This window comes from Ahaetulla prasina, chromosome 17 (assembly GCF_028640845.1).
Source record: "Ahaetulla prasina isolate Xishuangbanna chromosome 17, ASM2864084v1, whole genome shotgun sequence".
Lineage (NCBI taxonomy): Eukaryota > Metazoa > Chordata > Lepidosauria > Squamata > Colubridae > Ahaetulla > Ahaetulla prasina.
Window position 1 is genome coordinate 7,446,725 of NC_080555.1, and position 17,548 is coordinate 7,464,272.

Genomic DNA, 17,548 nt, shown 5'->3' on the forward strand with positions numbered 1-17,548 from the left:
CAAATATTGGAAGATGCTGTCATGTCTCCCCTGGTCCTTCTCTTCCCTAGACCAGCCAGGCCCTGTTCCTGCAACCGTTCATTGTATGCTTTACCCTCCAGAACTTTGATTCATCTTAGATAGATTCAGATTAACAGAGTTGGAAGGGACCTTGTAGGTCTAGCTTAAACGTTTTTAAACTGTTTAGCTTTTAAATTTTAAATTTTATTTATATTTTAAATTGGGGTTTTTTAGATTTTAATTATTTTAATTTTTCGGCCAATTGTGTAATAAGTGTTTTAATTTAGTTTTTTAATATTGTATATTGTGTATGTTTTTAGTCTGGCTGTACACCGCCCTGAGTCCTTCGGGAGAAGGGCGGTCTAGAAATTCAATAAATAATAGAAATTCAATAAATAAAACCCTCTGCTCAACAAGGAGGCCCTGCACCATTTCTGACCGATGGCTGTCCAGTCTCTCCTTGAAAGCTTCCAGGGATGAAGTTCCCACAACTTCCGAAGGCAACTTCTGTTCCATCGGTTGATAGTTCTCACTGTCAGAAAATTCCTCCTTATTTCCAGTTTGAATCTCTCCTTGATCAGTTTCCATCCATTAATTCCATCCATTGTAACAGCGTTCAGTCTATGTTCCACTGCCCCCCTCCCCATTTCAGTTATTGGATTAAGTGGTTGTGTGAACAGGACTTGAGAGTCCACTGCAGGATGGGGGGGGGGGGGGAGGAAAAAAAAAGAATGGAAAAGAGTGGGTTTTTCAAAAATTTCCAATCTGCCTGCCTCGAGGAACAACGGATGGAAACTAATCAAGGAAAGCAGCGACCTAGAACGAAGGAGGAATTTCCCGACAGTGAGAACAATTAACCGGTGGAACTGCTTGCCGCCAGAAGTTGTGGGTTTCTCCATCGCTGGAGGTTTTTAAGAAAGGATTAGACCAGAAGCTTTGAAGTCAGTTGGCTTTGTGGCCGTTTCGCATGTGCAATCCCTCTTCGATTAGTTGTGTGTGTGTGTACGGTATTTTGTGACCTTAGAAATCAGGAACTAGGTTTAGCCAGTTAGGTGAACCTACCTTTGGTATCCTGGAGATTGGGTCCTCATTTTACCGACCTCGGAAGGACGGAAGGCTGGGTTAACCTTGAGTCGGTCAGGATTGAACTCCTGGCAGTTGACAGAATTAGCCTGAAATGCTGCATTCTAACCACTGAGAAGGAAGGAAGGAAGGAAGGACAGAAGGAAGGAAGGATAGCGACAGCACTTACTTATATACCGCTTCACAGTGCTTTGCAGCCCTCTCTGAGCGGTTTACAGATTTAGCCTCTTTCCCCCGACAATCTGGGTCCTCATTTTACCGACCTTGGAAGGATGGAAGATTGAGTCAACCTTGAGTCGGTCAGGATCAAACTCCTGGCTATGGATGGAGTTTGCTTGCTTTGCAAGCAAGGAAGGAAGGATAGCAATACCACCTAGTCTTATATACCACTTCACAGTGTGGTTTACAGAGTCAGCATCTTGCCCCCCCAACAATCTGGGTCCTCATTTTACCGACCTCGGAAGGACAGAAGTCTGTCTCAACTTTGAGCCGGTCAGGATCGAACCGCCTGCAATGGGCGGAGTCAGCCTGCAATAGTGCATTCCAAACCCCAAGGCGGAATCACGGCAAATGGACAATTACTATTATTATTTTTTAGCTTTTAACTTCAGCGCCGTTTCTTCCTCTCTAGATATCAACGAATGCGAGACCATCCACCACGCCTGCAAAGGGGAGATGAAGTGCATCAACCATTATGGGGGATACCTGTGTCTCCCCCGTTCTGCCTCAGTCATCAATGACGTGAATGCCGAACGGGCCCCTCTTGACAGTCCCCCCAGGCCGAGACCTCGCCCGCCAGTCCAGCCCTCCGGCCGACCTCACACTTGCTCCCAGGGCTACGAGCCTGACCACTATGGATCGTGCGCGGGTGAGTTAGCCGGGCCTGAATTCCAAGGGAGTGTTCTGACCTAGGCTCTCTTAAAAAGCAGGAAGCAGAGTCTTGGTCTTGGCAAAACCTCTTTTATTGACACGACTGTGAATTCCATCCATTCACAGTCAGCAAGGCCCGTCCAAACAGTCTTTCAAAGGAATATTCATCAACACAGACCTTATCTCACTTGGAAAGCTGCCAGGTAACTAGTTTCCAAACGCAGGGCAAGGCCAAACTTGGCACAGAGTCTCTCAGAATCACAGAAGGAACGAATCGTTTCCTGCAAAAGCCCCCTCCCCGTTCACTCCTCTTTTATTTCCTATGGGAGGGGCCAATCACCTCCAAGGTGTGGCTTTACTCCTGAGTCGACCCTGCTTTCTGAGTTGTTCTTGACTCCTGGCAGCTCTGCGCATGCACACACCGGGAACGGGCTCCAGCTGTTCCTCTGCCTCGCTGCTGTCAAACTCCCTCTCTGCCTCCGACGCAGAGCCCTCGCCCGAGCTTTCCCCAGCCCCCAGGAGTGGCCCATGTTCCTCCCCGACCTCCTCACTGTCTGAATCTGCTGCCAGCTCTGCTGGCTGCCGGGCGGGCCACAACAGAAAGAAAGAATGTAACGCACAATTTGGAAGTCTTAAAAAGGCTCTGTCGTGTCCCACTCCTCCTCTGACGGCCGGGTCGGGGAAGTCCGTATCAAGGGTGGCTCTGCAGCTTTGCCAAAGTTCTGTCAGAGTTCTCAGGGCAGGCAGGAGTCCAAGATGTGACTTCAGCAATCTAAATTAGACTTTGCCTGACTCAGAGAATGCCAGAAAGCAGATCCTTTATATAGGCCATGGGGTGTGGCTCCATGACTCAGCACTTATCCAGGCCTGCCCCTCCCTTCCTTTTGCTGACGTCGCCTCTCCACTCTCCGGAAGCGTGGGTCCCTCCAGCCTCCAGCTGTCGGCAATTCCAGCTCACGACTGGCTTCACATTCCCCAGGCTCACATGCTGTGGGAGAGGGGCCCAGCTGCTCCGTTTGTCCGGGCATGGTGCCAGGACTGGGGGCTGGAGGCATGCCAGGACATTCTTCTGTACTATCAGTGTCTGGCAGGAGATGAGAGGGGCCCGGCTGCGGAGAGAGGGGCGAGCGAGGCACAACAGGCTCAGGTGTATCCGACATGGTAAATGAAAACCCTGCTATGCAGCTGTCGGTGAATATAAATTGAATATTAGACTCTACAACCAGTACAGGTAGTCCTCGACTTACAAGAGTTCATTTAGTGACCGTTCGAAGTTACGACAGCACTGAAAAAAGGGATAGTTTGTTTTCACGCTTATGACCGTTGCCGCCTGGAGTGGTGCGGTGGCCTAGAGGTGGACCTCTTGCTTCACAATCAGGAGACTGTGAGTTTGATCCTAGGTAGAGGCAGATATTTCTCTCTTTGGGCACACTGAGAATGTATCAGCTGAACAAAACTCCGCCCTGGCAACAGGAAAGGCATCTGGCCAGTAAAAACTCAGCTCCATTCACTTGCCCGGACTCCACCCCTCAAGGGATTATGGGGTCATTAAAAGAGGATGATGATGATGATGATGATGATGACCATTCCCAAAGGTCGTGTGGTTTACATTCGGATGCTTGACAACTGGTTCATATTTACGACGGTCGCAGTGTCCCCTTTTGCGACCTTCTGATGAGCAAAGTCAATGGGAAAACGATTTAACGACCAGGTTCCTAACTTAGCGACCGCAGTGACTCACTTAACAGTGGAGGCAAGAAAGGCCGTCAAATGGGGCAAAGCTCACTTAACGGCCTGTCTCACTTAACGATGGAAAAGTTGGGCTCAATAGTGGTTGTAAGTCGAGGACTACCTCTATTTTCCCGGACAGAAAGAGTCTGGATTTTTTAAGACGCATTCGAAATAAAATCCCGATTTTCTTCTTCCCAGTTGGAGTGAAGAATTCCCACTAGATTCCTGGAAATTTCCACCCCCCCTTCCTCATCCTTTCCCTTTTCGCCCTGTTGGCGGCGGCTCCCCCATTTCTTTCTCACAATCTTGGATTTATTTTATTATTATTTTATTTATTATTTAGATTTTTATACTGCCCTTCTCCCGAAGGACTCAGCCAGATTAAAACAGAACAATATACAAATTAAAACCATAGTTAAAATAACGTATTCTATAAATGGCCGAAAAATTAAAACCGTCAAATTTGACCCATAAGTAAAATACACCAGTTAAAATTTAAAAAATTTAAAAAATTTAAAAATTTAGAATATTAAAAAATTAAGCCAGTCCCGCTTGAATAAACAAGTATGTTTTCAATTGATTTTTTGCTCTGCCTTTTGTGTCCCGTGTAGACGTGGATGAGTGTGAATATGATTTGCACGACTGCCAGCCCAGCCAGCAGTGTATCAACACCATCGGTAGCTTCCACTGTCAGTGCCCGGAGGGCTACCGGAAGATCGGCACAGAGTGCGTAGGTAAGTGTGTCGCGCTGGCCCCGCGTGTATTTTCAGCAGTAAAAAAAAACAAATCCAAATCTGAAATAGATCAAGTCAGTTTCTCAGAGAAGAAGGCAAAGCCCTCTGCCCATGCACCAGAGACAGAGCAGGGTGGATATATTTTTTATAATTCAGAAATTCCTTCTCGTTTCTCCCCCCCCCCGCCTTTTCCGCTACAGACATCGACGAATGTCGTTACCGCTATTGTCAACACCGTTGCGTCAATTCCCCAGGATCTTTCACCTGCCAGTGCGAATCTGGATTTCAGCTCGCCAGTAACAACCGCTCGTGTGTGGGTAAGAAAAAAATCCACCCCACCCCACCACAGAAATCCTACACAGGTGGTCCTCGACTTATGACCGCAACCGAGGCCAAAATGTCTGTTTGAAAAGAGAGAGTTTTGCTCCATGTTAGGCGCTTTCTTGCCCCTGTTGTTAAAGCGAATCCCTGCGGTCGTTAAATCAGTCACGCCGCTGTTAAGCGAATCTGGTGCTCCCCGTGGATTTTGCTTGTCAGGAGGTCGCAAAACGGGGATCGCGCGGCCCCATTTTGGGGACACTGCAACCGTCATAAATGCGAACCTGTTGCCGAGCGTCTGAATTTTGATCCCATGGATATGCAGCAACGCTCTTGAGGGTGAACGCCGGTCCTAAGTCACTTTCTGAGGGCCGTCGTAACTTTGAACGGTCACTAAACCAACGGCTGTACGTCGAGGACTACCTGCCCTGCTCAGAATAGTTCAGAAGGCAACCATTTCTGTTCAAACTCGCATTCAGGTTTGAGACGGATCGATAGAATTCGAAATCGTAACATTGGAAGCTCATCTCCCCCCACCCCGCACCCCTTGGATAGACTACTGCAATATCGTCTACCTGGGGCTGCCCTTGAAGAGTATCCAGAAGTTCAGGCTGGTCCAAAAGGCAGCATTGCAGGCAGTTTTGGCTACCTACAGGACCAGCTGGGTACATGTCACACCTCAGCTCTGCCCACCGCATAATTCGCCATTTTGCATCCGGGTCAGCGGTGGGAGTCAGAAATTATCTACCCGATTGCTGGATGGGCGTGGCCATGGTGGGCGTGACCTACTCAGCCTCCTGCACCATGGGAGGGGGTGCATTTTCACCCTTCCCAGACCCCGGAGGCTTTCCTTGAGCCTCCGGGAGAAATGGGCCCGTTTCCGGATTTCCAAAACTTCCTGTAGGCCCATTTTTCGCCCTCCCAGAGCCTGAACTTACCTGGCATCCAAAACAGGCTGCGTAGAGACTCCGGGGAGGGGTGGGGGTCAACCAATCCTTGCAACAACCGGTTCAGTGAACCAGATTAAAATTATTGTCCGGTTTTCCCGAACCGGCTGAATCCCATCCTTCTTCCAGGTTTGTTTGTTTGTTTGTTTGTTTTGTTTTATTTTATTTTATTTTGTTTGTCAAACACAACAATATATATAAGTATAAGCATGAAATAACTATACGAATTGGATACAATCAAAGGGAACATTAGGACAGGAACGGCTGGTGCTCTTATGCATGCCCCTTACAGACCTCTTAGGAATGGGGTGAGGTCAACAGTAGATAGTTTTTGGTTAAAGCTTTGGGGATTTTTGGGAAAAGACCCCAGAGTCTGGTAGTGCATTCCAGGCATTAACAAACTCTGTTACTGAAGTCATATTTTCTGCAATCGAGATTGGAGCGGTTCACATTAAGCTTAAATCTATTGTGTGCTCATGTATTGTTGCGATTGAAGTTGAAGTAGTCTTTGACAGGAAGGACGTTGTAACAGATGATTCTATGAGTGAAACTCCGGTCATGCCGAAGGCGGCGGAGTTCAGGTATAGGCTGGGGAATTCTGTGAGTTGAAGTCCATGCATCTTTAAGGTTGCCAAGAATGGGGGGGGGAAAAACAGTATTAATCTGTTATTTAGTGGCTCTTGGACAGGTTTAAAAGACCCAGGGTGTGTTTTAAAGGCAGGGGGTGGCCCTGCAGGCCAGAGATCCTCCTGTTTTACGTCTTTTAGCGAGGATTATATTTGCGCAATATTGGAAAAAAATTGAAGAAACCCCGTGAGACGAAGAGATAATTAGGAAGATACTGGATTGCGCAGCAACGGACAGACGTACGCCGAAGATTAAACGGAAAGAAGACACGGAATATTATCAAACATTGTTCTGTCCCCCCTCGCCTCAGTCCGAGCGATGACTTAATTAGCTGGCACTATCAGCTCTGGCAGCAAACTAGCCAGTGTCTGCCAAGTGTCTCTGTTATCTCTCTTGATGAGTCAACCAGGAACAAACAGTACTTCAGTTCTAGTTTAAGCAGTTGATTTGCTTGCTACGAAGAGGCATAGCAGCCCTTGCTGCTTTTATATCCTGTGGGATGTGGTGCCGTGACTCAGCACTTCCTAGGCCTGCCCCACCCCTGCTTCTGTTGTTCCCGCCTCTCCTGCCTACGAAACCTAGGGTCCAGCCAGGCCTGATTGCCATCAGCTGGGTCTGGAGGTGTGGCCTGGGGGGGAAGAGTCAGGGGACGGAGGCCTCATTATCTCCTCCACCTGGCCTGCCTCTGGCTCCTGGAGCTGAGCCAGGGAAGCCGGTGCTCCCTAGGTAAGTCCTGATGGCCCTTCCCCCTCACTTTCCAAGTCACTTTCTGTCAGGGGGCCCGGCTCGGGGGGGGCGCAGACACAACAAACGTGGACTTTATTTTACCAGTGGTTGGGAAAAAGATGAAGAATGTAATACTCTATTGTTATATGCCTGTGATATTGTTTATATCTATTGTTATATATCTATTATATATACATATATTGTTAAGACGCCTGGCTAGGTGGCTCAGTGGCTAAGACGCTGAGCTTGGCGATCAGGAAAGTCGGCAGTTCGGCGGTTCAAATCCGAGTGTAGGTCTCCCGCGTGAGCAGGGGGTTGGACTAGATGACCTCCAAGGTCCCTTCCGACTCGGTTACAGTTATCATGCCTGTTAAGCGAATTAAATAACTCCAGACCACACGGATGTTTATCAAGCGCTAACAAAACATAAACAACAGAAAATCAATAAAATCATCTTTTTTTTTTAAAAAAGGTATTTTAACGGCATGTAACACCCTCGGGGTGAAGTATTATGGGATGCAAAGCCTGACTTTTTTTTGCAACTTCCCAGATGTGAACGAGTGCGAGATGGGAGCCCCTTGCAAGCAACGCTGTTTCAACACTTACGGGACTTTTATCTGCCGCTGCAACCAAGGATACGAGCTGGATCACAACGGCTACACCTGCAAAGGTAGGCGGGGGCTATCTTAGCCCCACCCCTTTCTCCTTCCCACGCCTTGTGGGAAGCTCCTCCCCTTGCCCCCTTTGCTCTTTGCCGGCGGCTTTTGTGGGGAAAACAGGAGGAAGGAAAGAAAGAAAGAAAAAATGAATTCATTCGCCCGCCTTGAATTATTTATTACAAATATATTTTATTTTTATTATTATTATTATTTAATGCCCTTGATTAAGGACAATTGCGTTGAAAATTCCTGCCGCTACGTGAGACATTTGTTAAGTGGGCTTTTCCCCCCTTTCCCAGCTTTCTTGCCACCGTTGTTAAGTGAATCGTTGCAGCTGTTAGCAGGGTTAGCAGCAGGGTTGTTAAGCGAATCGGGCTCCCCCCGTTGCTCGTCAAAAGGTCGACTGTATTTTGAACAGGCGACCATGGGGGGAATGCTGCGACGGTCGTAAGTGTGAAAAAAATGGAAATTTTTCCATGCCGTTGTAAGTTTGAATGGTCACCTTTGTAAGTTGAGGACAAGGCCAGAGAGTCTACAATGTTTTTTACACACAGTGGAAGTTCTGGCATCCGACAATCGCTAGTAAAGGCAGGATATCAAGAGAAAGAAAGAAAGAAAGAAAGAAAGAAAGAAAGAAAGAAAGAAAGAAAGAAAGAAAGAAAGAAAGAAAGATTTGTAGTCCTCAATTTACAACCATTTATTTAAAGTTACAATGGCACTCAAAAGGGACTTAAAACCATTCCTCGCACTTACGACGGTCGTAGCATCCCCATGGTCACGCGATGAAAATTTGGTTGCTTGGCAACTGGCATGTATTAGTGACGGTTGCAGCATCCCGGGGTCATGTGATCTCCATTGGTGACCTTCCCGGGGGGGGGGGGGGGGCTTCCGACAAGCAAAGTCAGTGGGAGGAGCCAGATTCGCTTAACGACCGCTTAACTGCAGTGATTCGCTTAAGAACCGTGGGGGGGGGAGGAAGTTCGTAAAATTGGGCGCGGCTCACTGAACAACCTTGCTTTGCTTAACAACCGGAATTCTTTCCTCAGTTGCGGTCGTAATTCGAGGACGACCTGTAACGATCCTGCTTTTTTTTCCCCCCTCTCTTGCTCAGACGTGGACGAATGCAGCTATTCGAATTACTTGTGCCAATACCAGTGTGTGAACGAACCCGGTCACTTCTCCTGCGTTTGTCCTCAAGGTTACAACCTCGTGAACACCCGGCTTTGCCAAGGTAAGCGGCGGGATTTTGCCGATGGCCTGGTAGGCCTCTTTTTCTCTCTCACCTGGCTCCAAAGCCTTTCTAGGAGTCTGGAGAGGGCGAAAACGGCCTTCCTCACCCCGGAGGCCCTCCAAGGCCCTCCGGAGGCCAGAAACGGCCTGTTTGCTAACTTCCGGTGGGACCGGAAGGCTCGTTTTTTTGCTGTCCCCGGCCTCCAGAGCCTTTCTAGGAGTCTGGGGAGGGCGAAAACAGCCTTCCTCACCCCGGAGGCCCTCCGGAGGCCAGAAACGGCCTGTTTGCTAACTTCCGGTGGGACCGGAAGGCTCGTTTTTTTGCTGTCCCCGGCCTCCAGAGCCTTTCTAGGAGTCTGGGGAGGGCGAAAACAGCCTTCCTCACCCCGGAGGCCCTCCGGAGGCCAGAAACGGCCTGTTTGCTAACTTCCGGTGGGACCGGAAGGCTCGTTTTTTTGCTGTCCCCGGCCTCCAGAGCCTTTCTAGGAGTCTGGGGAGGGCGAAAACAGCCTTCCTCACCCCGGAGGCCCTCCGGAGGCCCTCCGGAGGCTTTCCGGAGGCCAGAAACGGCCTGTTTGCTAACTTCCGGTAGGACCGGAAGGCTCGTTTTTTTGCTGTCCCAGCCTCCAGAGCCTTTCTAGGAGTCTGGGGAGGGCGAAAACAGCCTTCCCCACCCTGGAGGCCCTCCGGAGGCCAGAAAAGTCGCTTCCCGATTTCCGGTGGGGCCGGAGCTAAGCTTGTGTGGCCACTGATACAGTTATGTTTGCAACCTGTGGCATGCGTGCCATAGGTTCGCCGTCTTTACATTACATTTATACCATTACATTTTCGGCAAGGAGTGCTTGAAGCTTGCAAAAATTAATTCAAAGGGGATTCAGCGTGGGTCGGGGAAGGGGTGGGGTGGGGTGGGCTGCTGGCAGTTTGGGGTGCCAAAGTGAGAAAAGGGAATTTTTAGTGGGGCGGAGAAACGCCCACTTTTGAGCAAAACTCAGCCCTCGTTTTGGTTTGGAGAAACTGCCCAGCCTGGCTGGGATCTGGGATGTTTAATGGCGCCACTTGGTTTTTTGCAATATTTTTTTTTAAGCTCTACGCTCCAGATAAAAACGCTTTCTCATACGTATAGCGAGCTTTGTGGTCCTGACTGGATCAGCGTTCAGCTGGATTGGAGCTCACAGAAAATCCAAGAATGGCGACTGGGGAATGTTGATTGAGAAAAGGCCAAACAAAGGCAGGGCCGAAATAACTTTGGCAGCATTTTAAGGCTGGGTTTTTAACGTTCCTTCCTTTTTTTTCTCTCTTCCTCCTCTTTCCTTGGCCTTTTTTCTCTTTCTTTTCCTTCATTCCTTCCTTCCTCCTTTTTTCCTTTTCTCCTTCCTTCCAATTCTTTTTCCCTCCTTGCTTCCTCCCTCCCTCTCTTTCGATTTCCTTCCTTCCCAATTCTTACTCTCTTTCTTTCCTCCCTCCTTCTCTTCAATTCCTGTCCTTCCTTCCTTCCCTCTGTTTCTTCATCCTCCCTCTCTCCTTTCCCTCTATTTCTTCATCCTTCATTCCTCCCCTTTTTCCTTCCTTCCTCCTTCATCCTCTGTTTCTTCTGCTTTCCTTCCTTCCTTCCTTCATCTTTCCTCCATTTCTTCTTTTCCTTCCTTTCTTCCCTTCCCTTTCTTCATCCTCCTTCCCTTCCTTTTTCCTTCTCTTTTCCTTCTTCCTTCCTTCCTTCCTTCCTCCTCCCTCCCTCCCTTCTTCTCTCCCTTTTTCTTCTCTTTTCCTAACTTCCTTTCTTCCTTCCTTCCTTCATCCTCCCTCCATTTCTACTTTTCCTTCCTTCCTTCTCCTTCCTTCATCCTCCCTCCCTTCTTCCCTCTCTTTTTCTTCTAACCTACCTACCTTCCTTCCCTTCCCTTCCCTTCCCTTCCCTTCCCTTCCCTTCCCTTCCCTTCCCTTCCTTCTTTCCTTCGTCTGCCCATCTCCGGCACCCACAGACATTAACGAATGCGAATTAGACACCAACCAGTGCACGGAGTCCCAGAACTGTGTGAACTATCACGGAGGGTATCGGTGCGTGGAGAAGAAACTCTGCCAAGAGCCTTACATCCATGTCTCTGAGAAGTGAGTGGCGACTGTGGAAGGATGGTTGAGAGGGAAAGGAAGAGAGGAATCATAAACAGGCCTTCTTGGGCTTGCATCCGGGGAATAAAGGCTCCTTTATACCACCCGGAGTCAACCCCATGCAGCAATTTGTAAGCGCCGTTCAGTGATTAACTAACCCTGCAGAATGAGGAAGAAGAAGAAGAAATCCTACATCCCATAAAATGGGTTCACACAGCGTTCTAAACCCAGGTTCAGAAAACCGGGTGCTTCCATAATAATCTGCCATCTTTCCTATGAAAGATCTTGATTAGAATAAAATTGTGTGGGCTGGTTTAAGCCATTCTGTCTCATTCTCCACCATTGTAAGATGGACGGACTTCAATGCCCACAATTCCCCCACCAGCATACTTTTAAGATAACTGGACTTCCACTCCCAGAATTCCACAGTCAGCATGCTAGATGGAGAATTCTGGGAGTTGAGTCCAATTAACTTAAAGAATGCTGGCTGGGGAATTCTGGGAATTGGAAGTTTATCCATCTTCAATCATGCTTTCTGGGGAATCCTGGGAGTTGAAGTCCACCCATCTTAAAACAAGCAGGCTGGGAAATTATGGAAATCAAAGTTTATCCATCTTAAAACAAGCAGGCTGGGGAATTCTGGGAATTGAAGTTTATCCAACTTAAAGAATGCTGGCTGGGGAATTCTGGGAATTGAAGTTTATCCATTTCAATCATGCTTTCTGGGGAATTCTGGGAATTGAGGTCCACCCCTCTTAAAACATGCTGGCTGGGGTATTCTGGGAGTTGAAGTTTATCCATCTTAAAGAATGCGGGCTGGGGAATTCTGGGAGTTGAAGTTCATTCATCTTAAGACAGCCATGGTCGAGAAGCCCTGGTTTAGCAACCAGCTGAGACAAAGCAATGCTCCCAGCACAGCTGCACCTATCTCCTTCAACCAGCTTGTTCCTGTTGCAGCCGCTGTGTGTGCCCGACCACGAACCCGCTGTGTCACGACAAGCCTTCCTCCGTTATCTACCGGTACATGAGCATCTTAGCGGATCGGCCGGTGCCCTCGGACATTTTCCAAATTCAAGCCACCACCTTCTACCCAGGAGCCTACAACACCTTCCAGATCCGTTCAGGCAACGAGGATGGAGAATTTTACATCCGGGTAAGTCCGTATCCTAGCGACAGCCAATCGCAGTCATTTTTCTCCGTAAGGATGGCGGCAGGTTTACTCTGGTACCTGCAGGGGTGAGCTTCAAAACTTTTAGCAAGGGGTTCTCTGCCCGGTTGCTGAGTGGGCGTGGCTATGGTGGGCGTGGCCTAGTCGGCCTCTTGCACCGGGGGGGGGGGGGGGAGGGCGTTTTTGCTCTCCCCGGGCTCCGGAGGCTTTCCCCGAGTCTTCAGGAGGGTGAAAATGGCCTTCCCAGGCTCTGGAGGCCCACTGGAGGCTGGGAACAGGCCCATTTCCAGCCTTCCCGAACTTCTGGTAGGCCCGTTTTTCGCCCTCCCGAGCCTCCATGCGCACCCTGCACTTACCTGCATCCAAAATGGGCCGCGTGGGGACTCCTAGGAGGGGCGGGGTGGGGCAGGGTGGACAGGGCCAGCCAGGAGTGGGATTTGGGGATTCTCCGAACGGCACAGAATCTTAGCTAGAGGTTCTTGCGAACCCCCAGCAGCCCAGCCCTGGGTACCTGGCTTTCTAACGCTGATGCTTTAGGACAGGGGTCTCCAAACACAGCAGCTTTGTAAGACTTGTGGACTTCAACTCCCAGAATTCCCCCTGGCCAAGGGGAATTCTGGGCGTTGGAAGTCCACAAGTCTTAAATTTACCCCGTTTGGAGACTCTTGCTTTAGGATTATTAATAATTTTAATTAAGTGGTCCATTGCTCAGTTCGGCCTTCTCGTACCTCTTTTTTGTCGTTTTGGGTGGAAAAGTCAGCTCTTAATCAAATGGTGGTCATTACAAAATTCCTGGGTTTTTTTTTTGTTTTTTTTTTTGCATTCTTAGGGAAAAATAACATTCGGATTACAGGTAGTCCTTGACTTACGACCATAACTGGAACCCAGAACATCCCTTGCTAAGCAAGGAGTTTGTTCAGTGAATTATGCTTGACTTTATGACCTCTTTTGCGCCGGTTGTTAAGCGAGTCACGTTAACCAACGGATTACAATTGTAATTTGTAATCGATAGGTGTAATCCATCCATCGCCTCAGCTTGTTACGCGAATCACAAGGAATCAAACCCTAACCGCACCTCGCCTGTGCCCCTATTTGGGCCCAGGAGGCCTCCCTACACTGATCTACACTTTTGGGAGCCAAAATGGGGTGCATGGGGACTCCTGGAAGGGATGGGGAGAGGAAGGGCCAGCCAGTCATTTAACTATCGGTTCGCCCAAACCGGACCGAACCGGCTGAATCCCACTACTGGCCAGTTCTAAGCACCCCCAGGCCGGATTCGGCCCGTGGTTCCTTGAGTGTGACACCCCTGACTTAAGAGGTTGAACCCCTTGAAGGGTACCCGGAAGCTCCAACTGGTCCAGAACGTGGCCGCGCGGGTGATAGAGGGAGCACCTCGTAGCTCCCATGTGACATCTCTCCTGCGCAGACTGCACTGGCTTCCGGTGGTCTTTCGGGTGCAATTCAAGGTGTTGGTTACCACCTTTAAAGCGCTCCATGGCTTAGGACCGGGCTATTTACGGGACCGCCTACTGCCACCAACAGCCTCCCATCGACCTGTGCGCTCTCACAGGGAGGGCCTCCTCGGGATACCGTCAGTTAAACAATGTCGACTGGCGGCCCCCAGGGGGAGGGCCTTCTCTGTGGGGGCTCCTGCCCTCTGGAATGAGCTGCCTCCGGGTCTTTGCCAACTCCCCGACCTTCGGACCTTCCGCCGTGAGCTGAAGACTCTGTTATTCCATCGAGCAGGGCTAGCCTAAAAATGTAGTTTTAATGGGGTTTTAGTTTTATTACTATTGCTAGCTTTTTTAGTATTTTAGTATTTCGGCCACAAATTATATTAATTTTATTGTGTTTTTAATTTGTATTTATTATGTCTTTTAAACTGGCTGAGTCCTTCGAGAGAAGGGCGGTATACAAATTCAATTATAAATAAATAAATAAATAAATAAATAAACCGGTGTCACAGGCTGGTGGGTGAGCTTTGGTGGGTTGGATTGTTGGAACTTAAAATTCTTCTCTCAGGAAATCACAGCGAGCTTTTCGCGTCTGTCTCCTCTGCAGCAAATCAGCAACATCAGTGCCATGTTGGTTCTGTCTCGGGCCGTGGTGGGTCCCCGCGAGTTTGTGCTGGATTTAGAGATGGTCACCGTCAATAACCTGATGAGCTACCAGGCCAGCTCAGTGCTCCGCCTCACCGTCTTCGTGGGGGCTCATCCGTTCTAGTTGCGGGGGCGGGCAGATCTCCCTCCTTACCTGCCGTGGCAAGGAAGGAAAGGGGGTAAGTTGGCTTTGGGAATAGGGTGGAAAGGGGGTTGAGGGTTTCTGGCGTAGCGGAGACAATGCACAGTACTGGGGTTAGAGTCTGTGCTTGAATAGACTAGAATAGAATAGGAATAGGAAGAATAGGAATAGGAATAGAATAGAAATAATAGAATAGAATAGAATAGAATAGAATAGAATAGAATAGAATAGAATAGAATAGAATAGAATAGAATAGAAAAATTAGAATGGAATGAAATAGAATTGAATTATTAGAATTAGAATTAGAATAGAATAGGAATAGGCATAATAGGAATAGAATAGAATAGAATAGAATAGAATAGAATAGAATAGAATAGAATAGAATAGAATAGAATAGAATAGAATAGAATAGAATAGGAGAAATTAGAATAGAATGGAATGGAATAGAATAAAATAGAATTATTAGAATTAGAATTGAATAGAATTATTAGAATGAGAATTAAAATAGAATTATTAGACCAGAATAGAAAATGACTAGAATTAATAGAATTGAATTGAATTGAATAGAATTGAATAGAACAGAACAGAACAGAATTATTAGAATTAGAATAGAATTATTAGAACTAATAGAATAAGAACAGAATTATTAGAATTAGAATGGAATAGAATAGAATAGAATAGAATAGAATTATTACAATTAGAATAGAATAGAATAGAATAGAATAGAATAGAATAGAATAGAATAGAATAGAATAGAATAGAATAGAATAGAATATCCTGTAGAATCCTGTTCTACGACGACAGAATAGATTTAGTTCAAAGTGTGTGGATTCTGACCGGTCTCCTTTTTTCCCCTTCTCTCTTGCAGAAACGTCTGTCCAAGACGGAGAAACAAATCAAACAACAAAGGAACGCAACTCTACAGGTGTGAAAAAACGGGAGTCAAATGCTCTCATGGACTTCCCTACCAGCTGTTCACCAGAATCACCCATTGCCTGACCTGGACAGAACCAGATCCGTTGATTAAAGATCTTTGTGGCCATCCTGGACCCGATCCCCCCCACTCCAATCTTAGCATCGTTCCTTGATCCCTAATGTCAGCCAAAAATGCAACCTTGTCTCCTGTTGCCCAAGGAGAACAATTTGAGGAACTTATCCCTGCCCTTGGAATGGACAGATGACAATTTGAACCTTTCAGTAGAATTCCATTTTTATTTCTCTGGTTTAAAGAGAAAACAAGAGAGAGAGAGAAAGAGAGAGAGAGAAAAACAAGAGCAACGAGGTTTAGTAAAAATTTGTTTTCTGGAAAAAAGGAAAGACGGTGAGCAAGGAAATTTGTGGCGTCCGCGTCGCCAGCTGGTTTGGGGAGGATTTGAAACCGGAGCAGCAGGGTGAGCTCTTCTAAATGATCCCCTTGGAAAATATGGTTCAGGTGTTTAGGGTCAGCTATGAGAGAGTCAGCTATGGACCCGGTGGCTCAGTTGCTAAGACACTGAGCTTGTCGACTAGAAAGATCGGCAGTTCGGCGGTTCGAATCCCTAGCGCCACGTAACGGGGTGAGCTCCCGTGACTTGTCCCAGCTTCTGCCAACCTAGCAGTTTGAAAGCACGTAAAAAAAATGCAAGTAGAAAAATAGGGACCGCCTTTGGTGGGAAGGTAACGGCGTTCTGTGCGCCTTTGCCGTTGAGTCATGCCGGCCACATGACCACAGAGACGTCTTCGGACAGCACTGGCTCTTCGGCTTTGAAACGGAGATGAGCACCGCCCCCTAAAGTTGGGAACGACTAACATATATGTGCGAGAGTGGCTTTACTCTCAAAAGAGCAATTGTAGACCAGGTGGCTTTTACAGAAATTTGGGTAAAGTTATCTTATGTTTTGGGGGAATGGGAGAGTAGAAGAGCGCATGGGAGGTTGATCTTGCTCGACTTGAGAGCTCAATAGGATGAGCTGCGGCTGTTCGCCTGGGAAATGATCAGAAGGAGGTTTTTGTTCGACCTCGGCAACTTTATGTCTTGTGGATTTCATGGCTGGCTGAGGAATTCTGGGAGTTGAAGTCCTCAGAGCTTAAAGGTTGCCTTGTGTTTCTCAACCTTGGCAGCTTTAAGATGGGTGGACTTCAACTCCCAGAATTCCCCAGTCAACATGCTTTAGGATGGGTGGGCTTCAACTCTCAGAATTCCCCAGCTAGTGCTTTAAGATGGACTTCAGTTCCCAGAATTCCGCAGTCAGCCTGCTTTAAGATGGGTGGACTTCAACTCCCAGAATCCCCCAGTCAGCCTGCTTTAAGGTGGGTGGACTTCAACAACCCAGGACGGCTGGGGAATTCTGGGAGTTGAAGTCCACCGATTTTCAAGTTGCCAAGGTTCAGAAACCTATCAGGTAGCCTTCGTCTTACAACCGTTGACTTTAGTGACCCTTCGAAGTTCCAACAGCGTTCGAAGGAAGCGACGTACGACTGATCCTCGGACTTGTGTCCATCCCTGCATCCCCATGGTCACGTGATCAGAATATGGCTGCTTGGCGATTGGCATGTATTTACAACGGTGGCAGCCTCCCGGGGTCACACGATCCGCCTCTTGTGACCTTCCCACCAGTAAAGTCAATGGGGGCGGGGGGGGAGGCTGGATTCGCTTAACGCCCACCTGATTCACTTAACAACCGCCGCAATTCACTTAACAACCAGAGTGAGAAAGGTCATAAAATCAGGCACAACTCACTTCACAGCAACGAAAAATCTGGTCCCGATTGTAGGCCGTAAATCAAGGACTCCATATATATATATATATATATATATATATATATATATATATATATATATATATATATATATATATATATATATATATATATATATATATATATATATATATATATGTTAAAATTGGAAGTGTCTTGGCGTTTGACAAAGTCTCATTCGTCATCTTCAGGCTTCAGCCGTGGAAGCATTGCTCCCAGAAGCACGAAGCTGAAGCCTGAAGATGACGAATGAGACTTCGTCAAACGCCGCCAAGACACTTCCAATTTTACGAGAAAACCCGAATAACCAAAGATCTATATATATATATATATGTATATATATATATATATATATATATATATATATATA

General features: G+C 47.6%; 1 protein-coding gene across 2 annotated transcripts in view; it reads left to right on the forward strand.

Annotated features, from left to right (window-relative positions):
- The window catches only part of EFEMP2 (EGF containing fibulin extracellular matrix protein 2), a 32,546-nt gene that overhangs the window by 11,967 nt on the left and 3,031 nt on the right, over window positions 1–17,548 (forward strand). Inside the window, exons 4-12 of one of the 2 annotated variants that reach the window (XM_058160336.1) lie at window positions 1,715–1,951; window positions 4,296–4,418; window positions 4,619–4,735; window positions 7,587–7,706; window positions 8,807–8,926; window positions 10,905–11,031; window positions 11,989–12,184; window positions 14,261–14,477; window positions 15,309–15,831. In XM_058160336.1, coding sequence (XP_058016319.1) covers window positions 1,715–1,951; window positions 4,296–4,418; window positions 4,619–4,735; window positions 7,587–7,706; window positions 8,807–8,926; window positions 10,905–11,031; window positions 11,989–12,184; window positions 14,261–14,422 — 1,202 coding nt within the window. In that variant the 3' untranslated portion in view covers window positions 14,423–14,477; window positions 15,309–15,831. Of the gene's footprint in view, window positions 1–1,714; window positions 1,952–4,295; window positions 4,419–4,618; window positions 4,736–7,586; window positions 7,707–8,806; window positions 8,927–10,904; window positions 11,032–11,972; window positions 12,185–14,260; window positions 14,478–15,308; window positions 15,832–17,548 lie in introns of those variants that run through there. The other variant, XM_058160337.1, reaches the window with a different exon arrangement.